The sequence below is a fragment of the Vespa mandarinia genome, chromosome 1 (assembly GCF_050613455.1).
Source record: "Vespa mandarinia isolate Hongniang chromosome 1, ASM5061345v1, whole genome shotgun sequence".
Lineage (NCBI taxonomy): Eukaryota > Metazoa > Arthropoda > Insecta > Hymenoptera > Vespidae > Vespa > Vespa mandarinia.
The window spans coordinates 7550923-7578666 of NC_140810.1; the positions used below are offsets into that span (position 1 = coordinate 7550923).

General features: G+C 31.2%; 4 protein-coding genes and 1 long non-coding RNA gene across 11 annotated transcripts in view; 3 read left to right on the forward strand and 2 right to left on the reverse strand.

The window, feature by feature from the left end:
* The first annotated feature begins 70 nt into the window (after positions 1 to 70).
* Positions 71 to 3685, forward strand: LOC118447025 (cationic amino acid transporter 4). 3 transcript variants are annotated; one of them, XM_035878397.2, is made up of 9 exons: positions 71 to 281; positions 574 to 724; positions 1009 to 1257; positions 1337 to 1672; positions 1817 to 2063; positions 2268 to 2667; positions 2769 to 2997; positions 3080 to 3241; positions 3326 to 3685. In XM_035878397.2, the coding sequence occupies exons 2-9, from the start codon at positions 583 to 585 to the stop codon at positions 3499 to 3501; spliced, it is 1941 nt and encodes a 646-aa protein (XP_035734290.1). In that variant the 5' UTR covers positions 71 to 281; positions 574 to 582; the 3' UTR covers positions 3502 to 3685. The 3 variants fall into 3 exon arrangements, with proteins under 3 accessions (XP_035734290.1, XP_035734291.1, XP_035734292.1); XM_035878398.2 differs by having other exon boundaries at positions 72 to 281; positions 564 to 724; XM_035878399.2 differs by having other exon boundaries at positions 72 to 281; positions 564 to 724; positions 2769 to 2994.
* Positions 3686 to 6562: 2877 nt separating this feature from the next.
* Positions 6563 to 7265, forward strand: LOC146873275 (uncharacterized). The gene is made up of 2 exons (XR_014982481.1): positions 6563 to 6791; positions 6936 to 7265. It is a non-coding gene; the product is annotated as an uncharacterized LOC146873275 (long non-coding RNA).
* Positions 7266 to 7973: 708 nt separating this feature from the next.
* On the reverse strand, positions 7974 to 10918 carry LOC118447026 (acetyl-coenzyme A transporter 1). Its single transcript, XM_035878400.2, has 9 exons — positions 10677 to 10918; positions 10161 to 10474; positions 9769 to 10058; positions 9542 to 9696; positions 9273 to 9466; positions 9011 to 9195; positions 8799 to 8916; positions 8512 to 8727; positions 7974 to 8427 (listed from the first exon to the last, which is right to left on the reverse strand). Exons 2-9 carry the CDS (start codon positions 10374 to 10376, stop codon positions 8248 to 8250), a joined length of 1554 nt encoding a protein of 517 aa, XP_035734293.1. The 5' UTR covers positions 10377 to 10474; positions 10677 to 10918; the 3' UTR covers positions 7974 to 8247.
* Positions 10919 to 11124: 206 nt separating this feature from the next.
* LOC118447024 (uncharacterized) overlaps positions 11125 to 27744 on the forward strand; it is a 34080-nt gene continuing 17460 nt past the window's right edge. For 2 of the 5 annotated variants that reach the window (XM_035878387.2, XM_035878395.2), the window contains exon 1: positions 11125 to 11324. The gene's annotated coding sequence lies outside the window, so the exon portion shown is untranslated. Of the gene's footprint in view, positions 11325 to 14564; positions 14585 to 17093; positions 17200 to 17701; positions 17722 to 17815; positions 17991 to 27744 lie in introns of those variants that run through there. The other 3 variants (XM_035878390.2, XM_085655079.1, XM_035878389.2) reach the window with 3 other exon arrangements.
* On the reverse strand, positions 11444 to 13621 carry LOC118446965 (uncharacterized). The gene is made up of 7 exons (XM_085663529.1): positions 13099 to 13621; positions 12798 to 12915; positions 12608 to 12733; positions 12208 to 12448; positions 11938 to 12120; positions 11660 to 11817; positions 11444 to 11585 (listed from the first exon to the last, which is right to left on the reverse strand). Exons 1-7 carry the CDS (start codon positions 13355 to 13357, stop codon positions 11444 to 11446), a joined length of 1227 nt encoding a protein of 408 aa, XP_085519655.1. The 5' UTR covers positions 13358 to 13621.

A 27744-nucleotide genomic window follows, 5' to 3' on the forward strand; every position in this document is an offset into this window, starting at 1 on the left:
ATGGACGCTGTTTCGGTACTTCGATGTAGTTTTTGATAGCACACAAATACGTATGACATCTAAGCTAAAGGATCTTCCCCATTCATATTCGAAGCGTAGAATGACGTAAATAGTCCTATTCCAGCTGAATCGATCGAACGAACGAGTCTGCGTGTTAACAGAGGCGCCATACGACGTCCTCATACGCTTCTTCGTCACTGACGAATTTGTCATCGTAGTATTGCCGGTCGTGACGCTCTTGGAAATTTTTCTTTGAAATAAGAGAAATTTCTTCAAGAAAAGTAAGTAAAATCATTTTCTATTTTCTAACACATTTTCTATGTCATTATTACTTTTTGACATTCCATTTTTGGATCTTTGAAATCAACAATTATTTATTTTATAATATTTGTGTTTCTCCTCGACTGACTTATGTCCATATTTTTCAATAGTAGCTTATAAAGATTTATTCCTTTAAATTATTAGTGCATATAACATTTCTGCAAATTTTCACAAAGTTTTCTTAACAATCAAATGATTAGAAAACATATGTTAAGAAAAATTAATGTTTCATTTATCTTAAGATTTTCATAGATTTCTAACATGCCGTCAGTGCGGCGGATGATCCTGGGGCACGTCATGTCCGGACTATATACGAAACTTAATCGTACGAAAAAATTGCGGGGTGATTTATTAGAAACACCGATGAAAAGATGTCTCTCTACTTTCGACATTACTTTGCTTGGTGAGTATCACGTTTCATGTAAGGAACATTGTTCTAAAAATTAATTATTTTATTTCCAATAAATAATTTACACGGTTTGCATTAAATCTGTTCTATGAGAAAGAACGACTAATGCGATTATCTATCCATATGATTAAAAAATACATTAAATGATAAAATATAAGCTTTTTTAAGCTAATATAAATTAGTAAAAATGTAAATTACATCGTTACATACTCGGTAGAATTTTCCATGTTTATGTTAAAGAAATAAAGAAATTATTCATATTTCTTATATGTCATCAGGTGTCGGGCATATGGTCGGTGCTGGAATCTATGTTCTAACAGGAACGGTGGCTCATGATTTAGCTGGACCAGGTGTAGTTCTCAGCTTTCTTCTAGCCGGTATAGCTTCATTGTTAGCTGCTCTGTGTTATGCCGAGTTTGGTGCGAGGGTACCTAAAGCTGGCAGTGCTTACGTTTATACTTATGTTTCTATCGGTGAATTTTGGGCCTTCGTTATCGGTTGGAACATAATACTGGAGCATATGATTGGTACGTTTGGTAATTTTATTGTGTAACTTTGTTATCATTTCAGTTCTTATAAAAAATATTATGTATCAATTTAAATCAGGTGCTGCATCCGTGGCAAGAGCTTGGAGTGGTTACGTCGATTCCTTGGCAGGAGGAGCGATTAGTAATTATACTCATCGTTTAATGGGTGGTTATACAATGGGAGAACCACTTGGTACCATGCCGGATTTCTTGGCATGCGGTTTATGTCTTGTTTATGCAATGCTCCTAACATTGGGAGTGAAATGTTCAGCAGCCGTTAATTCTCTCTTGACTTTGGTTAATTTAGCTGTCATGATACTGACGATCGTTTTGGGAATTTATTACGCAGATATCTCGAATTGGAGCAACGAAAACGGTGGAATTTTTCCATATGGTTTCAGTGGCGTACTTGCTGGTGAGTCGTCGCTATTTTAAGAAAATTAAATGCGATAATGAAGTCATAACTGAAAATAGTTTCAAGCTACATATTTCAAATCGAAAATCTTCTCTCTATGTTTTATTACTTTCTTATTTTTCCTATTTCGATCGTCTCATTTAGGCGCAGCAACGTGCTTTTACGCTTTCGTTGGCTTCGACTCGATTGCAACATCCGGAGAAGAGGCACTTGATCCAGGACGAAGTATTCCGTTAGCAACGATTCTTTCAATGGCTATTGTCACTATTGGATATGTGATGGTTGGTGGTGTTCTTACATTGATTGTACCTTACTGGAACATCAACCCTACTGCAGCACTTCCTGAAGCTTTCGCATCGAGAGGTATACCATGGGCTAAATATGTGATTAGGTGAGTCAAATAAATATTAGCATCAAATAAATATTGAGTTGGCCAATAAGTAATGTAAAAATTTGCAGTATTTTATAATAAGAATAAATAACAAAGTATATTCAATATCTTTTTTACTAAAAATTTCAATATTATTTATCGACTAATCTAATAATTATTAAATAAAAAATATCAGAATCATTTTAAAAATTGTATTCCTTACAGTATCGGTGCACTTTGCGGAATGACAACTACTCTCTTCGGTTCGCTCTTTTCCTTACCAAGAACGATGTATGCCATGGCAAATGATGGTCTTCTTTTTGGTTTTCTCGGTTATATAAGCAATCGTACTCAAGTACCAGTTCTCAATTTGATGATTAGTGGAATTTTTAGTGCGTTGATTGCTCTTCTTTTCGATTTACAACATTTGGTTGAGTTCATGTCTATTGGTACTTTCCTGGCGTATACCATCGTGTCGGCTAGTGTCATAGTACTCAGATATCGTCCTGAAAAAAATACACCTGCTGCTTCTACTGCCGGTACACCGAGCAGTCTAGCTTCACCACCTACAGAGGGTGCAGATTTTAATAGTGATTGCAACAGCATTGCATCGGCTGATGCCGAGGTACATACACATATATACATACATAAATACACATATATATAAATAAATATATAAAATTTCTCTTTTTTCGTTTGATTTCAAAACATATGATATTTTCACAGCTTCTGGATTCCAGCGAAGGTGTTGGAAAATTAAAACCACGATACAGTTGGTTAGCCAATTTCTTAGGCAATTGTGAGCCTGGAACAGCCGTGGCTATTACTGTAACAATTTATACAACAGCCAGTGCTTCACTTTGTCCGCTTCTGATACTATTGTTCCAATCATCTTTTGAATCTGCATGGAACGATTACTTTGTCTTGGTGAACGTGATCATTCTTATAATCGGTAGTAAGTTATAATCCTCTAGAATGATGCATTTATTGCAGAAATAAATTATATCAAATTTAATATTTTGATATTTTGTTTACAGCTTTGTTAGTGATTGGTGCACATCGACAAAATCCACCAAGCGGTAAATTTCAAGTACCGATGGTACCTTTGATTCCAGCTTTAAGTATTCTTTTCAATGTTGGTTTGATGTTTCATTTGTCTTTATTAACTTGGTTACGATTTTTCGTCTGGATGATAGTAGGTAAGTTGATAAAGTTTTTTCCGATACTTTTTACATTTTTAATATATACATTTTTCCTATATTTTATCATTTTTATATTTCTAGGAATGCTCATTTACTTTTTGTATGGTATTCACTATAGTAAGGAAGCAGTTAGTCCAAATTCATATTCAGTTTTAATGGCTAGTTCGGAAGCAGTAAGAGGTGCTAAATGGGGTGCAATGTTACGCGTTAATCAAAAAGTTGACAAAGTACCTATTCTTGACGAGAACGAACATTAAAACTAGTATTACAAGCAAAAGGTTTAAAAAGTAAACAGTAAGTATAAGTGTAGTAACAATGTGGAAAAGAAAAAGAGAAAGAAAGAGAAAGAGAGAAAGAGAGAGAGAGAGAGCAAAGATAAAAAGTAATAACAAAGAAGATATAAAAAAAAAGTAAATTACTTTAAGAAGGTTTCCAAATCTATTACAAGAAAGAAGTTATTTGATCATAGACGTTATGTATAATCATATGAATGATTATTTTTTCATAGGAAGTTGAAAACTAACGATCAAAGAACTTGACATTTTTAAATGCAAAGAAAAAAATAGTCTTTGTGGTTCGAGAAACTAGGAAAAAGATTTTCAATACATTGAATATGATGAATTTAATTTTCTTTCGATAAGGATTGTGCTTTTTTAGAATTGACTAGTATCCGTATACGGTGTAAATAATGGTGCTTTAAGTAATGTATTTAATGAATCTATGTTTTAAGATCTCCTCGTACCAATTCATATAGATCAGCTTCGATGAGACTTTCAAATCTGTAAGACTGGTAATTTTTGCTAATACTTATCCTGACGAGCTTGCAGCGAATCTTTCAAAATATACACTATATCTATACATATATATATATTATATATATATATATATATATATATATATATATATATATATAAAGTGTTAAAACATTAATTAGATAAAAGATGAGATTACGAGGGAGTATATACATTAAAACAATTAGTCTTCTTTATATTTAGTTACGCACAAGTTTGTTAAACGGTACAAAATATGCTTGTAATAACGCTGATTTACTGTAGTTCTATTTTTAAGAAAATATATTACAAATATTATATATCTATTATATATCTACATATATATATATATATATATATATATATATATATTATATTATATATATATATTTATATTATATATATATATATATATATATATATATATATATATTATATTATATATATATATATATATATATATATATATATATATATATATACGTAAATTATTGCAAAGTGGTTACGAGGGTTATTAATAAGATTTTTGTTTGAAAATATCCTCCTTTTGGTTTGTTTTATATAAAAATGATTAAAAATGAGAAATATTGTTTTGATGACACAATGATAGATTTCAATTGGCACTGTGAAAGATGATGTCATGTTATCGAGTTGACGCTTAGATGCAAACGTCCCGATAACAATTTTCATTTGAATATTTTCCCTACATAAGCGGACATAGGTAGGTCAAGATGAAAAGTCGAAGACAATGATATAACAGCGAAATCAATAATATATATCTATCTTCGATATACTTTTACGTTTGCATCTAAGGGCTGAGAAATGGTGCCTTGGGAACGAGTAGACTATTTATAAAAATAAGATTTATGTATTTAAAAAAATGACAATAGATTTCGTCCGTAATACGACGATTATTAAGATTAAGATTATAATTGGATTTAACCGAGCAATTTGCTATTTTCATGGGCGTTTGCAAAAGGGAGAGGATTAGACAAAATGAACGAATACTCTCCGTCTCGTGGGACAATGAAAGTAATATTTTTTTGTAAATATGTCTTTTTGTAAAAAGAAACAAATCTCTAGATATAATGTTACAGTACAAACTTCAATCAAAACTTAAGTTTGCTTTTTTCCTACAAGTAAAGAAAAAAAAATAAAATAAAGCACCTCTCCTTCCTACGTCAACCAATAAGAGAATGATTATATTTATTGCTTTTTTATTGTATACAGTTTCCTTGAAATAATCAATAACAAATGCTTTCTGTTGCAAGGACAATTTTGTTCACCAATGTTATTTATTTAATTATTTATATTATTTATTCTACTATAAAAGTTAATTTATAATAAATTCATTAATCGTGTATATCTATAGATACACACACACATATATATATATATTATACTGTCTACATGGTTTTCTGCTTTGTAGATGTAAAACAGATCATCTGTTATAACGAATATATTGAATCAACATTATACGTGGATATGATTATAATTAATTATGTACTACCATCGAAGTGCCATAGAGTTATGTAACACTTGTATCTTTCGCTTAGATGGTAGTATAGCAGAGACATAAACTTATCGAAATAGTTAATCGAAATTAAAAGTTTAATAAGATGTGAGTATGTGTTTATAACGACATGTTATTATAGATTATTATAGAAAGTATACAAAAATAATGTAATCTGATTACTGTACAAATCGATATATACAATATGATGTTAGATGTAAGATAACTCCAACAATATAACTCCCTACTTGCTGTTCTATGATTTTCAAATTCTTTGTGCAATATTTCTACTATATTTAAAAATTAAAAATATTTCAAACAAATCTTTGCTATATATATATATATCTTATTTTTATTTTTTTCTCGTTAAATTTACCTAATATGTTATATTCAGTAAATATTTAGAAGATATAAAATATTACTCTATTTAAGTTATGTTATGTAAGTAAAAGCGATTTAATTATTCTGGTCAAAATCAAATTATTGCAATATTTTTCACGATGATAATTACCTATTATTGTTGAACATCTTGCAAGGACATTTTGGACATCTTTGTTAACTGTATGTGTGTATAACTACAAATATGTATTGACATTATTGTCTCTAAATTTATTACAAATATAGATGTAGTAGAATATTAATTATTTATAAATTATATTATTCACTTATATTAATTGAAAATTTTAATACTCTCTCTCTTAATTGAGATAATTAGAGAAACCATGCCTGTGAAATTAAACGAACTATTAATCACATTTATATTATTGGTATTCATTTATGATTTAAGTATACTATAAAACATTCATGTTTTAAGTAATATAAGTAGAAATTCAAACATTTAGAATAATTATTGCATTCAAACAAGTCATATTGAACAACAGAATAACGATAAAAGTCATGTCATTCGAACAATTCAAAACTTCTTTTCTAAACAATTTACTAAATATAAAAGAAATATGGTAATATACAACGTTAAAAAAATGATTTATTAACGTTATCATAGTTAGCCATCTTTTTATATATAGAGGATCGTATTTGATCGATAGTGTTCATTCATTAGTTCGATCAACAAAGTAGTTGTCACTAAAACAAAAATCATTTTTTGAATTTATTTCGTTGTTTTTTTAAATTTGATGAAATGTTTCTACGATTGGCTTTCTTTATGATGATCTTTAGTGTTGTCTTTGCTCGAAACATCCAGCATGATGGCGATCATGTACTTTCATCTGAAATTCCTTGTTTGAAAGAAAAAATATTGCATTACGTAATGATATATATATACATATGTAAACACATCACATTTAATTTAAAATATACATATTTTTCTCAATTATCAATATTTCAATTACGGATAATATATTCATTAATAACGTTGTATAAGTTTATTTTATTTATTTTTTAATTTTAGCATCGACCTGAAACTAATACCAAATCACCATCGATGATAATTTCTGCTATCAAAAGTGACGATCATCATCCTTCGAAGATGTTACCAAAGAAAAGAGCAACGATTGATTCCGATTTACTTACATCTGTACCAAAACCTGGATGCTGTGGTTAGAATTGAAATATATTAAAAAACTAATTACTAAGTTGTTTGTTTACAAATTATATCACAAGTAATATTTTTCTGGCACTCGTATCTTATACTATTTGAATTTCATTTGATGCTTTTTAAAATGATTATAAATAATAATAACAGTAATAAAAAGTAGGACGTATTATGAAATAATTGTAATGATTGAAGTATGTTCGTTTCTTTAATTTTATTTTAACCCACATTCTTACTTTTATTTACTAATATTCTTATATCTATAGATTATAATACAGTTCAAATTTATCATTATAATTTGTAATAAATTTACAGAGAAATATTCCTACTTGTTGGTAAGTAATCTTGATTAATTTTGTTAGAATATTTAGTAATTTTTTGGAAGAACATCAGTGTGTTTCAGATTTATATATTTTTTTATAAGCTAACAAAATAAATAAACTTACAACTAGAACTTTCATAATATTTTACAAAGGAAATTTGTATTACTTTAATATGTTTCTTATATTTATAATATTTATTATAAGTTATAGAAATAAAAGAAACTTATGTAAGTATAAATCATAAATTTTTAATTACTAATATAAAGTAATATCTGTATTAAACAAGGTGCATAGGTTAGTAAATATTCCTTAAAAATTTTTATAATATATAAGACAAGCTTTAATAAAATGACAACGTAAAGAACTTTTATACAAAAAAGTTAAATATTAATGATCATTACACTATTTATTTCCAGTGCATAATTGCTATAACAAAAGTGAAGACTTTTATATTATAGATCTCACAACATTGATCTATTAAATGAATGTTAACGATTCAACATAAACCACTTGTACTATAAATTGTGAGGGGAATGTTTTATTTATCTCCCATAATATCAAATCACCTCACTCATATTGTGCCATATGGTTTTATTTTATTGATGTAAAAATATATAATAAATTTATATAAGTATACACAATAATGTATTTAACTGTCGAATAAATTAATGAAAAGTTTCTTACATTCAATTACCAGTTAATACAGTTGGAACACTTCATGAATGTGCAGTACGTAACGAATGCACATATACCACGTGTGGTAGATATATACGCATTAAGTCATTATATTATTTTCTAATAATTACAGGTACAGCATTAATGAATTTTAACACTGATACATTGTGTTATCTATTTTGTCGAGTTAGATTGATTTTCCAAGCTGATATTGGTCTAGCTTGTAAAAAGTTTACTTTTCGTTTACCCCATCTGAGCCAAGAGAATCCTATTATTAAACAAAGTAAACTTTCTATATAATATCCATCAAGCTGCATAATGCAAGTACCACCATTAGTACTTGTGCATAACTGTAAAAAATTTAATGTTTTATTTATACGTATTTGATAATAGTAACGTTATCAAAAAATTAGAAAAATAAAAATTAAAAATACCTGTTTTTCCGCAAGTGTACTACAATCATTGGAAGCATCTGTACTACATTGTCTAAGTGTTAAAGGATCGACAAACCAAAGAGCTGCTGTTGCAGGCCAGTTTGCACCAAGATTAGATAACGTATTTAATAATGTCATGTAAGTACCTCCAACAGCAGGATCACTGACTTTTGCAAAAAATGCCATAGATGCTACGAACATGCAACTTGCAGATATCTAAAATATACGAGATAACATTATTAAATTTAATAATTAAGATTTAATATGTTTCAAGAAATAATTGTTACCTGATGTATAAGATAAAGAACAATCAATATAATAAAATAATACATTGGAACTTGTCCATTATTTATAATATATGGTGTAATCCATACCAAACATGCTGCAATTAGTCCAAAAGCAAGCCTGCAAGAAAAAGAATGCTTGTAATAAAAAAATATCTTTTTTGAGTGGCTAATATATAAAATGGTTAATATTTTATAATTAACTTAATAATAACCTGTAAGGCATTGCTTTCATATATATATCCATAGGTCTTGGACCAACAGTATATTTAGAAATAGCTAATGGTAGAAATATTTGTAGCGGTGTCATAGGTACTGCCATTAATGCAAACTTTTCTTTAGGGATACCAGCTTCTACTAATTTTAAACCTGTTACAGCATCACAAGCGGAAAAACCAATCTGGAAAAGATAATTATATAACACACATATTGTTTTCTTCTTTGTATTATTTACTTTTAATATTAGACAATTCAAACCTTTGCTGTCAACAAGAATAAAATTGTTGTTTTTATTGAAGGTAATTTAACAATATCCCAAAGTAATTTATATGCATGTCTAATATTCGTATTCAACTCTTCATCTTTACCAACTTTTTCTTTATTTTCACCTTTCAAGAGAGCAATGAATGTCGTGGTAATAATAAATATCCAACCCCAGAAATATAAAAATCCTAAAAGACAGTATGTATGAAATAAAATGTATAATGGAATTTTTTCAATGTTCATGAAATTGCGTTTCATTTTACCAGGTAAAGTTAAAATTCCTTCATTTGATGGAACTGATCTTAAATATCCATTACAAAATTCAGCAGACTCTAATGCCATAAAAAGAACGTAGCCTATAAAGTAACCTGCAGTTTGACCAACACTATTGCATGTCGATGCATATGCTACATTACATCTATAAAATACATAATTTAAAAAATAAAAATGACAATAGATAAAAGAGAGAGATTAATAAATAATATATTACCTTTTAAGCATCGTAAGAGCCCAACCATCTACTACAATATCCTGAGTAGCAGCAAGTACATTCAAAGCAAAAAATAATGCAGTCAGCATTTCAATATTTGGCTTTTCATGTTCTTTACCCAGCCAATGATCAACATGTCCAGATAGTACTAGCATAAACATACCCATCAAATATTGGGTAGGTATCAGCCATGTTTTTCGGCGTCCAAACTTTTGATAAAACACAGAATCTACTATTGGTGCCCAAAATAATTTTAACGAAAATGGCCATTGTACAAAACTGAATTCCGCCTAAAATCAAAAGGAACCATCTGTATTTGAAACAGGTAAATCACAATACATTATCTTATTAAGTAACATATGTTAATAATTTTAAACTATATAATAAATTACCTGTTGCCGATAGGATACACCTCGATTTTGCAATAACATAGGAATAGAGCCACATAAACCGAGAGGTATTCCTTGTAACAGATATAGGAAAAAAAGAATAGCTATATTTTTTTCATCTCCACGTATATCAGCTTTGTCATGAATGTGATTGTGTTCTGCGACACCTTCTTCCATAGCATCGTTTTTTTCAATTTTCCTTCTTAAATTTGTTCCCATCGTAGAAATTTAATGTATCGAAATATCACAACAAAAAGGGGAAAATTTTTAACGTGTTATTGAAAACACTAATATTTCCTGTAGACTTACGTGGCAACCTAAAAGTCAGACTGCAACTTTCAAAATTGATTTACCACCGTTTGATAGGTTAAACCAAATTTCATGTATCATATCGGTATACACTTTCATTTCTGTATATCTCCATGAAAGCTATTACTTCACACGATGACCACATATTATGCTTATAACAGGAATTACTTTATTTCAGATTTTAAAATAAATAAATAATGCATTATATACCTAACGCAATGTTCATTGCATATATAACCTTAAATGACGTGTTCAAGTCACTGACAGATCGAGAATTTTTTTCTATAAATCGAATTTGATTATAATAATTGTATACCTTGTCAAAATAGATAAGAGTAAATATTTTAATACGATACATTCAAGTACTCGATATTTGAACGAAACTTTCGCAACTACTGACAGTAACCGATTGCCACGTTATTTGTATGGTAGGACACGTCAGTTATATTTTGTTTTTTTTATCTTGTATCACGTGTATTATGTATTCTAACAAGGTTTATACGCATTAAGCATGACAAAGGAATCGTAACATTTTAAACCAATCAAATTCTTACGTACAATACATTACGATTAAGTCAACCAATTAAAATTCATTAATTAATCCTTGAAATTTCAGCTTATTGTTAGATTTATATCATTTAATACGTAAGTAATTATATCTGTTACACCATATTATGTGTATATCGAGTAAACGAATTCTCATTTGACTTTGAATATTTGTAATTCGTATACATGATTAATATAATAAATTGTATTTCATTAATAAAGTAAAAGAGAACGCGAAAGAAGGAAAATTTGTGAAAGAAATGATTAATAAGAGAATAAGGAAAAAACGAAAAAAGGAATTAACAGCTACAGGTATGTATTATATAAGTAATTTAATACTCCCACAATAAACTAAACAAAAAACAAATTTTATTCTAAAAATTTATTTAAAAACTTACGAAATAATTAATTAAAGACAAAATTATTTTATATTATTTGGATAAATTATTACGTCTGAAATTACAAGCGAATACTCCACAGTTTCCTCTATTTGAACTTACGGTGAGAGCCATTTTAATTAATTCCTTAACGCTATTATCTATAGTTTCAGCATTCAGAACGTTATTTTGAATTCTGCAAAAATAACGAATACATAGAAATTATTAAAATGATGTAAATACAATTAAGCTTGTATAATATTCCCTTACAATTTGTTAAATTGTATTTTTGTAATTTTCTCATCGTGTTGATCTTTAATATCTTCAGTAATATCGATCATATAATCTTTACGTATTTCGCATGTCAATCTGGCTACACATTTCGGAGAGACATATTTTTTATTTTCAAAACTTCCATTATCATACGTCTAAAAAAAAAATATATATATAAAACTTAAAAATTGTTCAATGTACTTAATAATGTACTTAAAAATTGTTCAATATACAAATGTATTTAATAGTAATTAAAGAAAGAAAAATTAGAATACTTGAGAAAAATTCGTCGCTATCATTTGTAAAACGTAATCCATAATGTCGTTGTCCGCGGAAGTAATTTCAGAACGTTTTCTTCTCCCGGAAACAATTCCAATCGGTAAAAGAACCGGATTTGTAGCTAAAGCCGCGGCTGCGCCGATCAAAGCGACTCCGGCTAAAGCTTTTAAAGCAACGGCCTTCGAAACGAATGTATGTATGTTATTATGTACAACTTTCTGATAATAGCTTTTTTATTATTATCAGAAATTAATCGAAATTATCACCTTTTGAGTTTGGATATTACTTCCTGGATATTGTGGGACATTATTGTCAGGAATATCAGGTTCGTCAGGATTAAAATCATTTCCATTTTCTAAAGTAGCTGTGATTCCATGTCCAGGTCGTGTGCCGCCATAACTACCATATCCACCATTACCATAACCGTATCCACCAACATCTGCTGAATTATAATTTGATCCTGGTCTGTTAGAACTTTCACTTCCGTAACTAGGCCTTTGTCCATATCTGATTTTCATATATAACATATTAGATTGATTATAAACACCTAATAGAACTATATTAGCTTTATATATATACATCTATATATATATACATATATTATATATATAGTATATATATATATATATATATATATATATATATATATATATAATAGATATTGACCTATCTCCTGCGTAAGTTCCACTATAAGCACCATTTCCACCATAGCTACCACTGTAACTTCCAACGTTAGGTCTTTCACTACCTATGTTTGAACTCATGGGTCGAATTGGAATTTGCCAACTATGTCTGAAATGTGAAAAATGTTGTTAAATTCTTTTGGGAATGGAATAAATTATTTTGTTGAAATTACCTGTCGACATTTCTATCTCCATACGAAGATGAATAATGATTATTTTCCGATGGAATCCTGTTGTAATCTGGTCGAGACGATGAACCTGAACCATGTCTATTTCCGCAACAGTTGGAACTTAGAAATTAAAAATATTTAATTAATTTATATGTACGGTATATATATATATATATATATATATACACATACACAAATACGTATATATACATGTATATGCAGATAAATATCTATACGTAAATGTATATATGATCATTACCAAAGAAAAAAAATCATCGAAAATATTCGATAGATTTAAACTTATCTCTCGATTCCAAAGACGGTGATCCTCGAATAACATTTCTTGCTTTTTTATCAGTGTTTTTATCATCGGAATTATTTTCGTTATTCTTCGTCTGGAAACCTTTGGAGGAATTTCTATCTCGTACGATATTCGGAAAAAGTCTGTCTTCTGTAAATTGCTTCTTTAAAAGTTCGTCTGTTGAAGGATATTCTCTTCCCTCCGATAATCCATGACAAACAATGAAAAAAATAAAGAAAATCAGAAAATATTGTAGAGTCATTATATCGGAAATCGGTTTCTGATCAATCGAAATAAATCGTTGTAATTTTATTCACTTTATTCACTTTATTTACTTCTCAATGTCATCTTCGAAGTTCTTTCAAAGGCGTTTCATTTGACAGGTCTTTGCACTAACTAGCGGAACGTCGTCACAGAACTGACTTTCTAATTTGTAGAGTTTCACCCTTTTATAAAGTGGTCACGCATGGTATATTGTCATATTCTAACAGGGAAGGCTATGAAATTACGACTTTCTGTTTTGCTTTTTTTTGTTTTTTTTTTTCAGTAGAAAAATATTTCTCATTTATTATATTCAATGATGACAGTGATAATAATAATATTAATGATCGTCTTTATTGTGATCGAGTTCTATGGAATAGATTCGATATATAAGTTCGATCGCAATACTTTTGCATAATAAATAAATCACTGGTATAGTTTATTTGAACCAGTAATAAAAATAATAACTGCACGAATTTCTTCATTAGCATAAAAAATTATTTTACCATGGTGGTCACCATGGTCCAAATACTTTCATTCCAGATTAATATCAAATTGATATTTTTCTTCCTGGAAGTTCGAAATGCGTGTCGTGGACACTTTTTCTTTTCCTATTCTTAACTTTCCCATTGGAAGTGCAACGATGAACTTATCTGTATCGTGTTTATTTATTTCAAGCAGGCGAAGCCAAGAATCGTATCAAATTCTTAACTCAACTTGAAGTTTCTTTAAATTATCTATCCTTTTTCGTTGTTCTTCTTCAAACTTTCTCCAGAATAATCCATCTAAAAATCTCAGAAGACACTCATAAAATTTTTACAATTTCGTGTTTTCCTTTTCTATAACTTTTAAAAACTATTTTACAAATCATTGATTTTGATAAGATCTGTAGATCAAAGAATACTTTGATCAATCAAAATGCCATTGATAATAGCTTTGTGTATTTTTGATCTTAATTTGTATTTTGAACGAGCTCTGTCGATTCACGATTTTGCACAATCTCGTCTCCCTAATGGACGCAGCCGTTACGAAACGCGGACGGAACAATTTGTTCCGCTTGGGTATTCGAAGTGTGCGGTTGACGGTCGAAATTGCAAGCGGACAATGTCGATGATGTTCCAGCTCGTCGTTACATCATATTCACGTAGGTACTACGAAATTTCCTCATTGTTCAGTTAGTCAGAACTGTGAGTCAGAAATAAGATGTTCCGATTGTATCGTCGTAAAGGTACGTTTAGTGATGTCAGGATAGTTGTTTGTTAAGTAATTTGACCTGTCTTCCCCTGATGATTTTATGAACTTTGCGTAAGTAGTTATCTAATTTTGAAAGTAGAATGAGCTTGAAAATGTGTATAAAATTAATACTTTGAAATATAAGAGATAGCTATGAACAACAATAAAAGCATAATTTATAATGATATGATAATATATAATACTTTATCACTGTAGAAAATAATGTCTTTTACGTTCGTTTATTTTCCGACTTCCGAACGATAAATCTATACTGTATTCGTGAGGCGAATCAATAGTCTTCGAAACTGGTTCAGTATGTATTAAAAAACTTGCCTTCTCGAAAAACGACCTCCTCGATGGTCGTGCAAAACGATGGCAACGTATATAGCCTTTCTACGTTGAGTTTCATTCGGATATAGTAACCACAAGGTTTCCGCAGGGGGGTAAAACGATATATTACGGCGACGCTAGTAAATATGAACTTTCTCGCGAACTTTGAAAAAGGGGTAGTAGAAAAGAAAAAATGAGTTGGTAGTGGAGTCGGTCTTACGGAAACGCAAATTTATCCTCCCTCGACTAGAAACTCGAAGACTCGAACGAATGAGATCTCTGTATAAAGAGGCCTCTAAAAAGGGAGAGAGAAAAAGAAAGAAAGAGTGAGAGAGAAAGAGAGAGAGAGAAAGAGAGAGAGAGAAAGAGAAAGGGCACGAGAACATTAGGGGGCTAATTTGAAGAAAGAGAAAAAAGGGAGGGTAGACCATCGATGGAATGGGAAGATTCGAAACGAAAGAGACAGAAAGAGAGAAAGAAGGGAGGTTTGGGATTGCGTGGGGGTGACAGGGTGGCAGCGACGAGAGAGGAGATACAAGAACCGAGAGATCGCGGAATGGAGCGAAAGCGAAGTAATCAATACGCATTCACACGCGGTGCCTCACATCCCGTTTCCATGGGAACTGACGCCGACGCATGCGTTCATTCACGATGCCATCGTGTTGGCATAGAACGCTCATAAACGGTGCCGAAGCAGTACCGTGCGGACCATTCCGTCTCGAGCTCCTCTTTACACAAATATATATGTGTCTCTTTTCGAGAATTTATCCTTTCAATTCGATTATTCATTGTCGATTGATTCATCATTTCATGAAATTATGCTAATGAATTATTTATTTTCAATGAGTAGAGTAAACAGATGTTATTTAAAAATGTATGCTTTTAATTTGATACTGTTCATTTATTTTTATTTTTTTAATTTAATTTAATATCTTTCTATCAACGTTCATCTGAATTTTATAGAATGGTAATATGAATGATCTTGTTTTTTTTATTTATTTGTTTACTTTTTTGTTTTTTCGATATTTGATTGTAGATATACTTGCAACGAAAGAATTTTTTCTTTCTTCTTCCTTTAGCGAATTTTCAAAGATAATTGCAAATCGAAATATGTACACGTAGCTTGTATTTATGCAAATCGTATTTACATACGCTGACACATGTTGCTTGTGTATATCGACTTGTGACAGAATAGGGAGGATTGCGGAGCGATTCGTTGTCCTTAACAAAATCTAATTGTAAAATCTTTACTGGAACTTTGAATAACGATTTTAAGATGCAAGATATTTTGTCGATATTAAAACGGTTTATTAAAAATTCTTTGACATCGTGTATGTTTCAAACAGTTTATTAGAAATACTTCGGATCGTGTATGTTTCCCATTCAAGTGCCATCTAATCAGTAATGCAATAAACATTTCGAACTATTATTTTACCAAAATAGATATATCGATAATCGTACAGTAGTTATGATCAACCGTGACTTGTCAGTCTCGAAGAGACTAATCAGACTAATTTAATTCCAGACATTTCGTTCATTTACTCTTCCATTTTCATGCAAAATTCGTCCTTTTGCCAAATTTAATCAAACATACGATTAAATAATTCGATTGGATTGTAACAAAGTTTACATTGTAACAATATTCTATTATTTTATTCAAATCAATGAAGAACATTATCATAGTTGAAAAAAAAATTGGATAATTTTGTAGATCTTTTTAAATATCATTATGTTTTTATTTTTATTCATAAGACGTAAAAAGAATCATGAAATCATGAATTTCATTTGGATCATTGTTGACCGATTCAAATAAGATTCAGTCGACCAGCGTATTTAACGATTCCCTCGGCGATGGTCATCCTTGTCTCTCTATATTCAATGCGAGGGTACAGTACGCGACGTTCGTCTCTCGGATGTTCACTCCCCGTAGTGGTACGGGAGTATAGGGGTGTAGAGAAAGAAGTAGGGGAACGCGAGGAGAAATGGAAGAGTAGAAAGAGGAGGAGAAGGAGGAGGAGGAGGAGGAGGAGGAGGAGGAAAAGTAGGAGGATGAGGATGAGGATGAAGAGGAGAAAGGGAGAAGGAGACGTTTAGGGTCGCGGGGTGTTAAGGGGTTGGTTTTCTCCGGAGCGCCTGCGTCGAGTCCCCGATGACGACTCGGCTAGGTAGGTGCTCGACCCGGACGCAGTACGGAGAAACTCAGCGATCACGTAGTGTGTGTTCTCCTTGGCACAAAACGTTTTCGGAGATTACTTGCACCGTTCTTCCGCAAAACGACAGGTTCGATCTTTCGATCGTGACTTAACGATCCTTTTCACAAATTTTTTTTTGATGATTGGAAATAGGTGATTCAAATATCAAGGATCAAACTCGACCTAGCGAACTTAACGTTACGCATGATCGATGCACCGTCGAAAGACTTCTTAAAAGAGAGAGAGAGAGAGAGAGAGAGAGAGAGAGAGAGAGCGAAAGAGAGAGAGAGAGAGAGCGAAAGAGAGAGAGAGAGAGAGCGAAAGAGAGAGAGAGAGAGAGAGGGAGAGAGAGAAAGAGGGAGATTGGTCGAACCTTCGAAAGTGGCTTGAGCGGACGCATTGCAGCCCATTAACTAATCTTCTATATTTGTTGGGATACATTGTCATCTTCTTCATCGGTAAACGGAACGCTAGAGTGACACAAGAAAGTCTAACCGGTGTGCTGTGTTAATTTTTTATGAATCCTTTGGACATTTGTTTACATCTTGAATCAATTATAATATCTGAGCTTTGAAGGGAAACAGAGCTCATTTTGTTTGTTTATTTTTATGTAAGAACGATTTCTTTTATTCTTTTATTATTTTATTCTTTGTTCGTGTCGATGTGGAACTCCAAAAGAGAACTTTCCTTTCTGGAAAATTTAGAAAAATTCTGATGGCTCGGATGGATCAATTGGGATGATACACGTAGATAGTCGTTGATGTTTTTGAAGTCTCTGATACACAGTTAGTCGTGTCTTATTTTCGGCATCGTTGCTTGCATGTGGGTCACAAGTTGCACAAGACAAAGCTAACGGGATAGAGGGTTCACCGAGCTGAGGTAAGCTTGTTAAGTCGTGCGTTCATTTCGACCAACATTCTTGTTAACCGCTCTAGCTTCAAATTAGTTTAGCTGCGTTTCGAAGATTTTCAGCACAGTCGACCCTTCGAGAAATAACGTTGGGCCGAAGGAGACGTGATGCGACAATTCGATCAAATTGATTTTGTCATTACGATCTTCCTGCCTTTGTTCTTCTTCAATAAATTCACTATTTATGTGTATATATAATTTTTTTTTATTAATATTTGCTTTTACAGAATATCTAACATCGTAGAAAATTTATATTTAAACTCTTTAAATCTAGTTATATTTACGTTACGTGAATATTAAGTATTTGCAGTTGCAGTTTGTAATATCCTTAATTTTGTTCTATCACGATGTCGATTTCGATAGAATTACGATATGGCCGCGATAAAAGCGATATTTTGAACTTCATTATATCTTCCTGAGGTCAATGACCTCTACGTTGGGTAATAACACGCTAGGACAATATAGAAAACATTGCCAATATCTTTCTCTTATTACTAACTCCTTAAAGTAAATATCCTAATGGTCTTTTCTATATAGGGCGAGCTTCTTTTAACTTATGCAGAGTACAGGGTCTGGTTTTAGAGCACAAAGGGTCCACTAACGAGAAATACAACCCTGTTTGCATAAGAATCGGCTATTCTTTATAGGCTTAGGGTTCTCGATGAGTTCTTTGTGATAGTTGCACTCTATCGAATTATTTACCATTTATTTTAAATAATTCAACTCATGAATGTATAAGGAACGAAGGTTTGGAAAAGAGTAATACAATTTATTGTAGGTTCAAATCGATTTATGGATATAGATTATTAGAAAAATTAAAAATATTGTACAATTTTTTTTTATGATTTTTATAAGAAATACTTATATATACATATATGAATCGAAAGTTCAATCTAATTTAACTTTCAATGACTGTAGTCTAATTTCATTTGTAGAAACCCAACTCAGTATAATACCCTTCCCAATGGCATCAAAGGCATTAGGATACTTGGATTATCGTTGTTAATCACATTGAATTTACCCCTTCGTATAAGGCTTCACCCATATTATAAAATTTACAACCTATTATACTTGTAAAGCTGGCAATTTTCAACGATATCAACGATAGATATTTTATTTTACGATAGAAATGGAATAGAAGAGGCAATTTCTTCCTAAGACTTACACTTTATCCTATTTCACATTTGGAGTTATTCACAGAAAATAAGAGAAAAAAAAGGAATAGAGATCTTCTAAGAACAATAACTTTGAATATCGAGGTTCGACCAAACATCGTTTTTCTCTTAATCAAAAAGATTGATAGATCAAAAGATTAATATCATCAGATTAATCTAAACCATTTGTTTTATCGGTATATAAAGAAACAGTATTTCACAAAAATCAACATTTTCTTACGATCAATTAATTTCGTCAGAAATCGAGCAAGTTTCTATGACAATACTGTTGAAAGAAGAAATGGAACGTGGTATAACGATGCGCAATTACGGGTTTGTAGATTCCTTAGTTCGAAGTTGCCGGACCATGAGATGAGACTGGAGACTACCTTTTCTTCGACACATCTAAAGCACAATGGCCTTTGAAGATGAAACTCATTAGTCGCTCCTTCAAATCATCTTATGACTTCTTTCAATATGACGTCATTTTTATATTTTTAATCATAAAAACAAAGTACTTACATCGTTCGTTAATCAGACAGCGCATAGCTTTTATTAATTTATTTTTTCTTATTTTTTTTTTCTTTTTTTAATATTTGTACTGAAAAGATATATTTCTTCATCTGTTTGTTACGTATATACGTAAGTCGATCAATCGTCAACAAAATTCATTGTCTTTAAATGTCCATTCCCTTCATCTTATTCACCCTCCCGATAAACATTCGGCAATATTGGTTCAGGCCTGTTACATCAACCTTGTGTCGAGTTAGCTATATCCACGGATTGACACGCTCATAGAGAGGGAGTCTGGATGAAAAGTACAACTTCAACCGCAAGTCACATTGGTGACACGTTGTTGTAAGACTAAGTGGTTGTCAATCAAAACATAAGTCACTAACCAATGTTATGTCAACTGTTAAAAATTAACGAATGTTCGTGTATTTTAGAGATAACTATGTCTCCATTAAAAAAAAAAAAAAAAAAAAAAAAAAAAAAACAAAATATTTTTAACAACAACAAACAAAATTCTTAATAAATACATATAACTACTGAAATCGTTGGCATGAAATATAATTCTAGTTTTTTTATATGTGAATTTTTTTATATGAAGTACAGATTTGATCGAAGTAGATATAATATAGGAAGTTCTTAAAATAAACGACATGAAACTTTCATGGTGAATTTTTTATCCAAAGCAGATAAATACATACATATGTACATACGTATCGCTGACTCGTTGTTATCGGGCCCAAGAAGTTATAAATCAAGCTTATCCGATCTCAATAGAATTTTGCATATGCAAGCACGATCACTTTTACGATAGAAGAGACGTTAAATTTAAGCGTCCGCCAAGCGTGTCTTAAAGTATGTTCGATAAAAAGTTCAACACGAATCCCATCACGCACACATGACATTATCTCGTATTTCTTTTGAGAACAACGGGTCTGCATATGAGATCGTAATACCTATCGCGATCTATTCTGCTCATATAGAGTTTTATTATCTTGAATATTACTCCATAGATAGATAGACCAAGACTATCGTTTATTTTTTCTTTTTTATTTTCTATGAAAACTTAACCGTCATGATAGGTTCTATGTAATTTTAAGGTCTTATGTATGTGTTTTATGTATTTTTTAAGTTTTATATCATTTTATCGGCTCAAACTTAATTGTTACCTCATATATAGTTTCAAATACTCTTTATCTATATGTTATACTTAATATAATATAATAATAATATGATTCGTTTTTATATTATATAATTTTTGTGTAAGCACAAAGAAAACTATTAATTCTTGGCTTAATTCTTGTTCACACACTTAGGAACTTCAGTTTTGATAAAAATGAGAGAAAATTTTTCGTATTAATCAAGAATCCAAATTTATATTTTATTATAAAGTTTTAATAATAAAGTTTTTTATATCTACGCAAAAGTAAAATTTTAAAAAGTTGTATGGGAAAGAGTTAAAAAAACATTAGCTATATTTAAATGACAAAGAACAAAGAAAAAACTCATATTAAATTCTTTAATACGATATCGTTACGTTCTAACAATGGCGCAATCCTTTTAAATATATAGAGAACAATGTAGAAAAGCATTTTGCAAAGCGCGATAAAAATTGTGAAAGCTTGCGACATTGAAAGCTCCATTTTGCGTAGGCAGAGTTCATCAAACTTTCTAAATTAGCCACAGTCGCGAATGATTTTTTTTTATTCTTTTTAACCATAACCACGACCACCACCACGAGTCGAGTTGAAGACTTGCGAAGCAGCCGCGCATGCAAGAAAAGCATGAAAGAAAAAGCCGCGAAAAAAGAACAAATTATACAGGGCGTCGTGTATAAAGAAAAGTGTTTCTTTACGTAACCAGCCAACCTGTAACGAAAGTCTGTGTGATACTTGATACGAAAAGTTGAAACAGTTCTGAAAATAACTATTTAAATTGCTATATATCGGTTCTAATTGAAACAATTATGAGAATTGAAAAAATATTATAACTGTTATAATATATATCGGTTCTCGCTGATATTAGCTTCGGTTTTGGTTCTTTAGAATCAAATATCGGTTCTATATTTTTTTATTTTTTAGGGAAAGTCAAATAGGTATTTGCTAAAACCCTTTTGTTAGTCCTCAAGGTTTCTCAAGTTCCCAAGATAAAATGTATCCACATGTGAATAAAGTGACCGATGACTTTTTTAACAATAAATTTTTTTACTTTTATCTGTGTCAAAAACGGCGACGACGGTACAAATGACTAATTAGATAATAACAATTAATAAATTCACATTTTTCGTTCATATTGATTTCATAATAGAATTTTATACGTATTAACAGTTTTACAATATCAATAAGATAATTAATAAGAACCAAAATAAATTCCGATATAAAAAAATATGTATTATACATATATATTAAGTTATCGAATCCGAATCGATACAGAACCGAAACTGGAACTGATATAAATTAGTATCAATATATCTATAACAGTTATGACATTATTTTGGTTCTCGTAATTGTTTCACCGAAATCAATATGACAATTGTTTTCAATCCCTATTTGTTATTCTATTATAAGAATGCTATTTAATGATTTACATATTCGAAACACGAGTATAATAAACGAAATTTTCATCAATTATCAAAATAATCGAATAAGTCAAGAATATTCAAATTTTCATACGAACATCGACTTAATTCAAAGTTATCAGATTTTTATCCAATTAATACTAGTATATTCGTTGACCTATTAATTAAATAATAATGTTAAATCATGTTACCTAATACGAACAAAATTAGAAAGGAAAAAAAATTAAAGTTAAGATTTATCGTTAAGCTTTAGACGTTTACTCTGCTAGAACCAAACTGTGATTTACTCCTCAAATAAAACAAAATGAACAAAATATAGAAGAAACAAAAATGCAAACATTTATTTGAATATTTTCCAATATTTTCCAATAAATGTAAGAATTATATATAAAATATTGAAAATTCTTATATTACTTATTGGTCAATTTATTATTTAAAAAATATAAATACAAAATGGAAATGTTAAATTCGAATTTGTTCGAATGAAAATCAGGAAAAAACAATTTTTCTAAATTTCTAAAATCCCTTGATAGAGAAAACGAAGGGGATGTAAATATATCGAGAATGCATGCCCGTGAAACCCCGACATGTAGTCCGTGAAATCACTGAAAAATTGCCGTAGCAAGCGTTTAATCCGAGCTTTAGAGGGAATCTAGGGATGAGAAGAAAGGGGAAGGGAATGACGATAAAGGTCCCTGGATCGACATTCTAAAACTCGCGAATGGAATGTTATCATCCATCTCATTCTCTTTCCCTTCTTTGGATCGATGGAAGCCGTTCGATATAGTCTGAAACAGTCATGTGCGATAGCCATAAAATCCTTAACCGTGATCGTACCCTATGCATTGAATCCGTGAATTCAACAGTGCGTATAGAACTCTAGAGGCGCGATAAATGACTCGAATAAATGTGTTCGTCGTATTTTAAGAAATCTACAAGATAAAACTTGCTTCAGAGAAAATACCTACTTCTTCTGGTTGGATCCACTAGAAATTTCTTTTTCTGTTTCTCCTAGTCCTTTTAAAGCAATCGATTTTAGTTCGACGGTTCATGATAAGTACAATAGTTGAAAAATCGAAAAGAAAAAAGATGTCGCCGGAGAGAAGGTACTATTCTTCTATTCGACGAGACGAATGTCGAATAGAATCGATAGAATTCAATGGAGTTAAGTCTTACTTGAATTTACTAACTTTCGGGACTTTGAATGCATAAAGAATTTGTCTTTTGTATGCCTTTGGTCCAAGATTTGATAGGTCTGATTTATAGAGGGATGATACTACTTGTAAGTAAGATCAAACTACAAATCTACAGGGTCGGTAACTTCGTAATAAAATTAAATAGTCAATCATGAATATTACATATACTTCGATAAATAGTATCTATAATATATACTTTAAATAATCAATTGAATTGTTATAAAATAAATCGAAATTCTCTACAATGAAGAAATTAAAGTAAACAAGTATAGTAATCGATCTTGGATATTCGAATTTTTATGAAAATTTCTTTACATATGTGTACTATAAAGTGTACTATAAATAATTATCGATATAATTTTGGAAAAAGAACGTCCTTCGATCGCAAAACGCAACATTTCAAAATAAAACTTTCTCATAAGGTAACACTTGGTCCCCTTGCATTAATAGTAGCGTATCCCATCAAAGGAAATTGCGCTTATATGGTCGAGTAACGGAGACTCTTCTCTTCATCCCCCCTTTTTCTCTCTTTCTCTCTCTCTCTCTCTCTCTCTCTCTCTCTCTCTTGTTCTCTTTCGTACAAGCAGCACGTAGGACTGTTAAGAACAATAGTATATCATTGTCACGCACTTGGCATGATCCTTCCCCTTCGGAGACGTAGGAAGATACATCCGACGAAAGGAACATCGGGTGGTGCAATCAAAAATTACGAGAATGAATAGGAAACAAGTAAAAGAAGAAAAGAGTGAGTGAGTGTGAGTGAAAGAGAGAGAGAGAGAGAGAGAGAGAGAGAGAGAGAGAAAGAAAGAATGAGGAAATTGTCTCTGACACGGTCTCCCTTTTCAAAAGTCGATAAAAGCTATGCTCCCTCTTGGCACGACTCGAGTTAAGAAGAATCTTTCTACCCTCGGTAATACAACTGCGAATTCGCGAGGTCGCTTTGATATCTCCGTTTTCTTTGCGAAACCATCTACATTTTCGTCTTCTCTTGCAACATAAGATCGGCCAGCGATCGATATGACAACGCATATATATTCGATATGCTTAAAAGCTACAGGGTTAAAGGGATATTGTTCTGATAAAACGATCCTTGAAAAAAAAAAGAGTATCGTATTTGAAAATTTCGAGATATGTATTTACTTAGAGATTACTTTGATCTTACGAGGGAAGGAAAATGAAAATCACGAGATTGTGATGATACATCCGTGAAAAGAGAAAAAAATAATTTTATAAAAAGATCTGTATTTAGAAATACACGTTAATATTTTTATCAAATTAATTATTGAACTCGCATTCTTTCGTTCATCGAATCGAATCCAACGATATCGCTTGTATCACAATTCTTTTCTTTTGTTCAGGATATCCTTTATCTACACGATCGAGGATGTAGCTAGCGAAAAGAGCATGAAGATAAGAGTAGTAAAAAGCGTCACATCTCACGTTTGAAATGCTACGAGAATTCGAGTTATATGTGTATCGCACCCTTTAGTGTTGTTGCTTCTTTCTTCTTTTTTTTACCCGGGCGTGAAAGAAAAAAAAAGGAAAAAGAAGAAAAAAAAAAAAAGAAAAAAGCAAGTCAAAAGGAGAAAAAGAGAGAAGAAAATGGAACATGTAAAGGTAAAATAAACGCTCGAAAAATGTGCGAGAGAGCCAGGTGGAAGTTGCTTCGGTCATTGTCGTGTGCACAACTCGTAAGAGAGATTAAAAACTCGTGCACTTTTGAAGCATTTTTTTCTTCGTTGAACAACGACGAAGAGAACGATGGCAAACGATGACAGGCATATCAGTACATTGACAGTCTTACCTTTGTAAAATGTTTTAATGACAGAACGTTTTAATACGAGGTCGCAGTAACGTTCTCAGAGTGTTTTTATAGTCCTTATACTTTTTCTTTTCTTTTCTTTTCTTTTTTTTTTTTTTTTCTTTTTTTCATCGCACAAACAGGCAAGATATCCGTTTTCCTTAGACTTTTCTTAAAATGAGTCTATTTCCACGAACAAAAATTTCGTTTTACCTCATGTTTTTTGTCCCCACACTATTTCTCCCGGGTTCAAGATCATTCTACTTTTTTCTCTCTACGTGCGTCACCTTAGCGACGTACCCACAGCTGTTCGCAATCGATCGCCACTTTTTCAAAGTTTTTTCTATTCCATAAAGCAAAGCTAAACTGATTTAATGGCTGCATTTTCTATAACTTCACTTTTCATCATATCATTGATATGTAAATATATTAACGACAGATTTTTTTGGAAGATTTCAAAACAATTAACTTTTTCTATTTATTTTCATTATTTATTTTCAATATTCGAAATAAATCGCAAGGTAAGTAAATCGTGAGAAGTTTTTTAAGTGCTTCGGCTGTCTAGTGAACGAGACTATTTGTGACTTTCGAAAGCTTTTCGCTGGAGAAATCTATGAATAGTAACGATGTAGCAAGTGAGTAGAAAGAAAAAGTAACTCGTGGTATTACGATCTTGCGTAAAGAGAGAGTAAACATGTGTAGGAGTTCGTTTAGCATTGTAAGAACGCATGAAAGAACGAACTACCACCATTGCTGGATCCAAACTGTATGAATTGTTTAACGACAGATATTTCTCCGCTTTCTTGGTCCAAGGAATCTATTCTACTTGCTCTTTCTTAGATAGTCATGTAGATCTTTCTTTTAGGTATTTTTGTACAGAAAAGAAAGAAAGAGAAAAAAAGAGAAAGAGACAAAGCGAGAGAGAGAGAGAGAGACTTCTAAGATTTACATATATTATACCTAATATTTCTTTCTGTTTATCGTCTACATAAGTTTTTTTGCGATGTTTTGCTTATGTTCGATCAATACAGGATTTTTCTACTTATACAATATTATATCTATAGTATCATTATTATTACTGTTATTTTATGTTATTACTAATTATCGTTATTGTAATATAGTGGATTAATCAATGAATAATATCGAAATTTTTTCAGTATTTTATATCTAAATAAATAATAATATAATTTACTACTTTATTGAAAATTTCAACATTAATTAATTACCAATCGAATATTATTATTATCATTATTATTATTTTATTAATTTTTTATTATTATTACACTCAAACAGATGGTTATAAAATGAAAATATATCAATTTACTTATTGTATAAATAGATAGATATAACATTTCTCCATCTCGTCACTAATTTTATCTAATTAACATGTAAATTAATGACTATATTACGAGGTATGAATTGAAAACGAATTAAAGCACCATCTTTAGAAAAGATTCGATGAAGGTAACCTACGTTTTCACGGTTAACGTTTATGTGTATATACATTAGGGAGTTTCTCATTGTAAAACTCTCAGCGGGACTGGTGAAACGGAGGTACGACGTTTATTTCGAATTTCTGTAGATCGCACGTAAACCGCAGGGAAACGTGGATCGTGTATTTGCTTCTCTCTCTCTGTCTTTCTCTCTCTCTCTTTCTCTCTCTCTCTCTTTCTCTCTTTCTCTATCTGTCTCCTTTGGTTCGTTCCTATCACATTGGCGTGGCGTTTGCTAACTCGTTTCACCAAACCCTCGTCGGTTCTTTCCCCCTTCGTCACGAACGAATTCCATATGTTGAAAATCGTATTTCATATATACCAGAAGCAGTAGGGTTCTATATTTTCAAAATACGCTGCGATTCTAATCACGTATATTTGCGTACATACCTGCGTATATGCTGAAAGAGGAAGAAATCTTTCGGGTAGGATCGTTGCGTTGGATGCGTTCGTTTGTTCGAAATTCGATTTCGGTGTGGCACTGTAATTAAATTTCGTGAATGTACGGATGCGTGAAGACATAGAAATGAATCCGATCCAATGGAAGGTCCATCGAGTCTCGTGTCTCTCTCTCTCTCTCTCTCTCCCTCTCTCTCTCTTTCTCTCTCTCTCTCTCTCTCTCTCTCTCTCTCTCTATCTCTCTCTCTCTCTCTCTTTCTCATACACACTCACTCTTTTTTTACTATCTATCTATATATCTTCTATCCCACTGAGTTAATCGAATAATTGGATGATGAAGCACAATGGTAAGAAGCTTTTTCGTATTAAATATTCGATTTTTTATTTTGCTTATCGTTACAATTATGCAACATAATTATTATATAATCTTTTATTACTATTATACTCTTATTCCTTATAATAGCAACGAGAAAGAAAAAAGAAAAAGAAAAAGAAAAACATCGTCTATTATACCAACGGTCTTCGACGGTTGAAATAATAGCGTAATTTCTATGAAAAACGAAGCTCGTTTGCTGGCTGAAATAAAAATCGGA

Bases quoted from the DNA above. Each gene is read 5' to 3' on its own strand.
- LOC118447025 (XM_035878397.2), top strand. From the start codon at position 583: ATGCCGTCAGTGCGGCGGATGATCCTGGGGCACGTCATGTCCGGACTA. The intron at 1,673-1,816 runs GTGAGTCGTCGC...CGTCTCATTTAG, and splicing joins TTTCAGTGGCGTACTTGCTG to GCGCAGCAACGTGCTTTTAC. The intron at 3,242-3,325 runs GTAAGTTGATAA...TTATATTTCTAG, and splicing joins TTTCGTCTGGATGATAGTAG to GAATGCTCATTTACTTTTTG.
- LOC118447026 (XM_035878400.2), bottom strand. From the start codon at position 10,376: ATGGGAACAAATTTAAGAAGGAAAATTGAAAAAAACGATGCTATGGAA. The intron at 9,697-9,768 runs GTAATATATTAT...TGTATTTTATAG, and splicing joins GCTCTTACGATGCTTAAAAG to ATGTAATGTAGCATATGCAT. The intron at 9,467-9,541 runs GTAAAATGAAAC...ACTGTCTTTTAG, and splicing joins AGGAATTTTAACTTTACCTG to GATTTTTATATTTCTGGGGT.
- LOC118446965 (XM_085663529.1), bottom strand. From the start codon at position 13,357: ATGACTCTACAATATTTTCTGATTTTCTTTATTTTTTTCATTGTTTGT. The intron at 12,734-12,797 runs GTAATTTCAACA...TTCACATTTCAG, and splicing joins GGAGATAGAAATGTCGACAG to ACATAGTTGGCAAATTCCAA. The intron at 12,449-12,607 runs GTCAATATCTAT...TATGAAAATCAG, and splicing joins GGAACTTACGCAGGAGATAG to ATATGGACAAAGGCCTAGTT.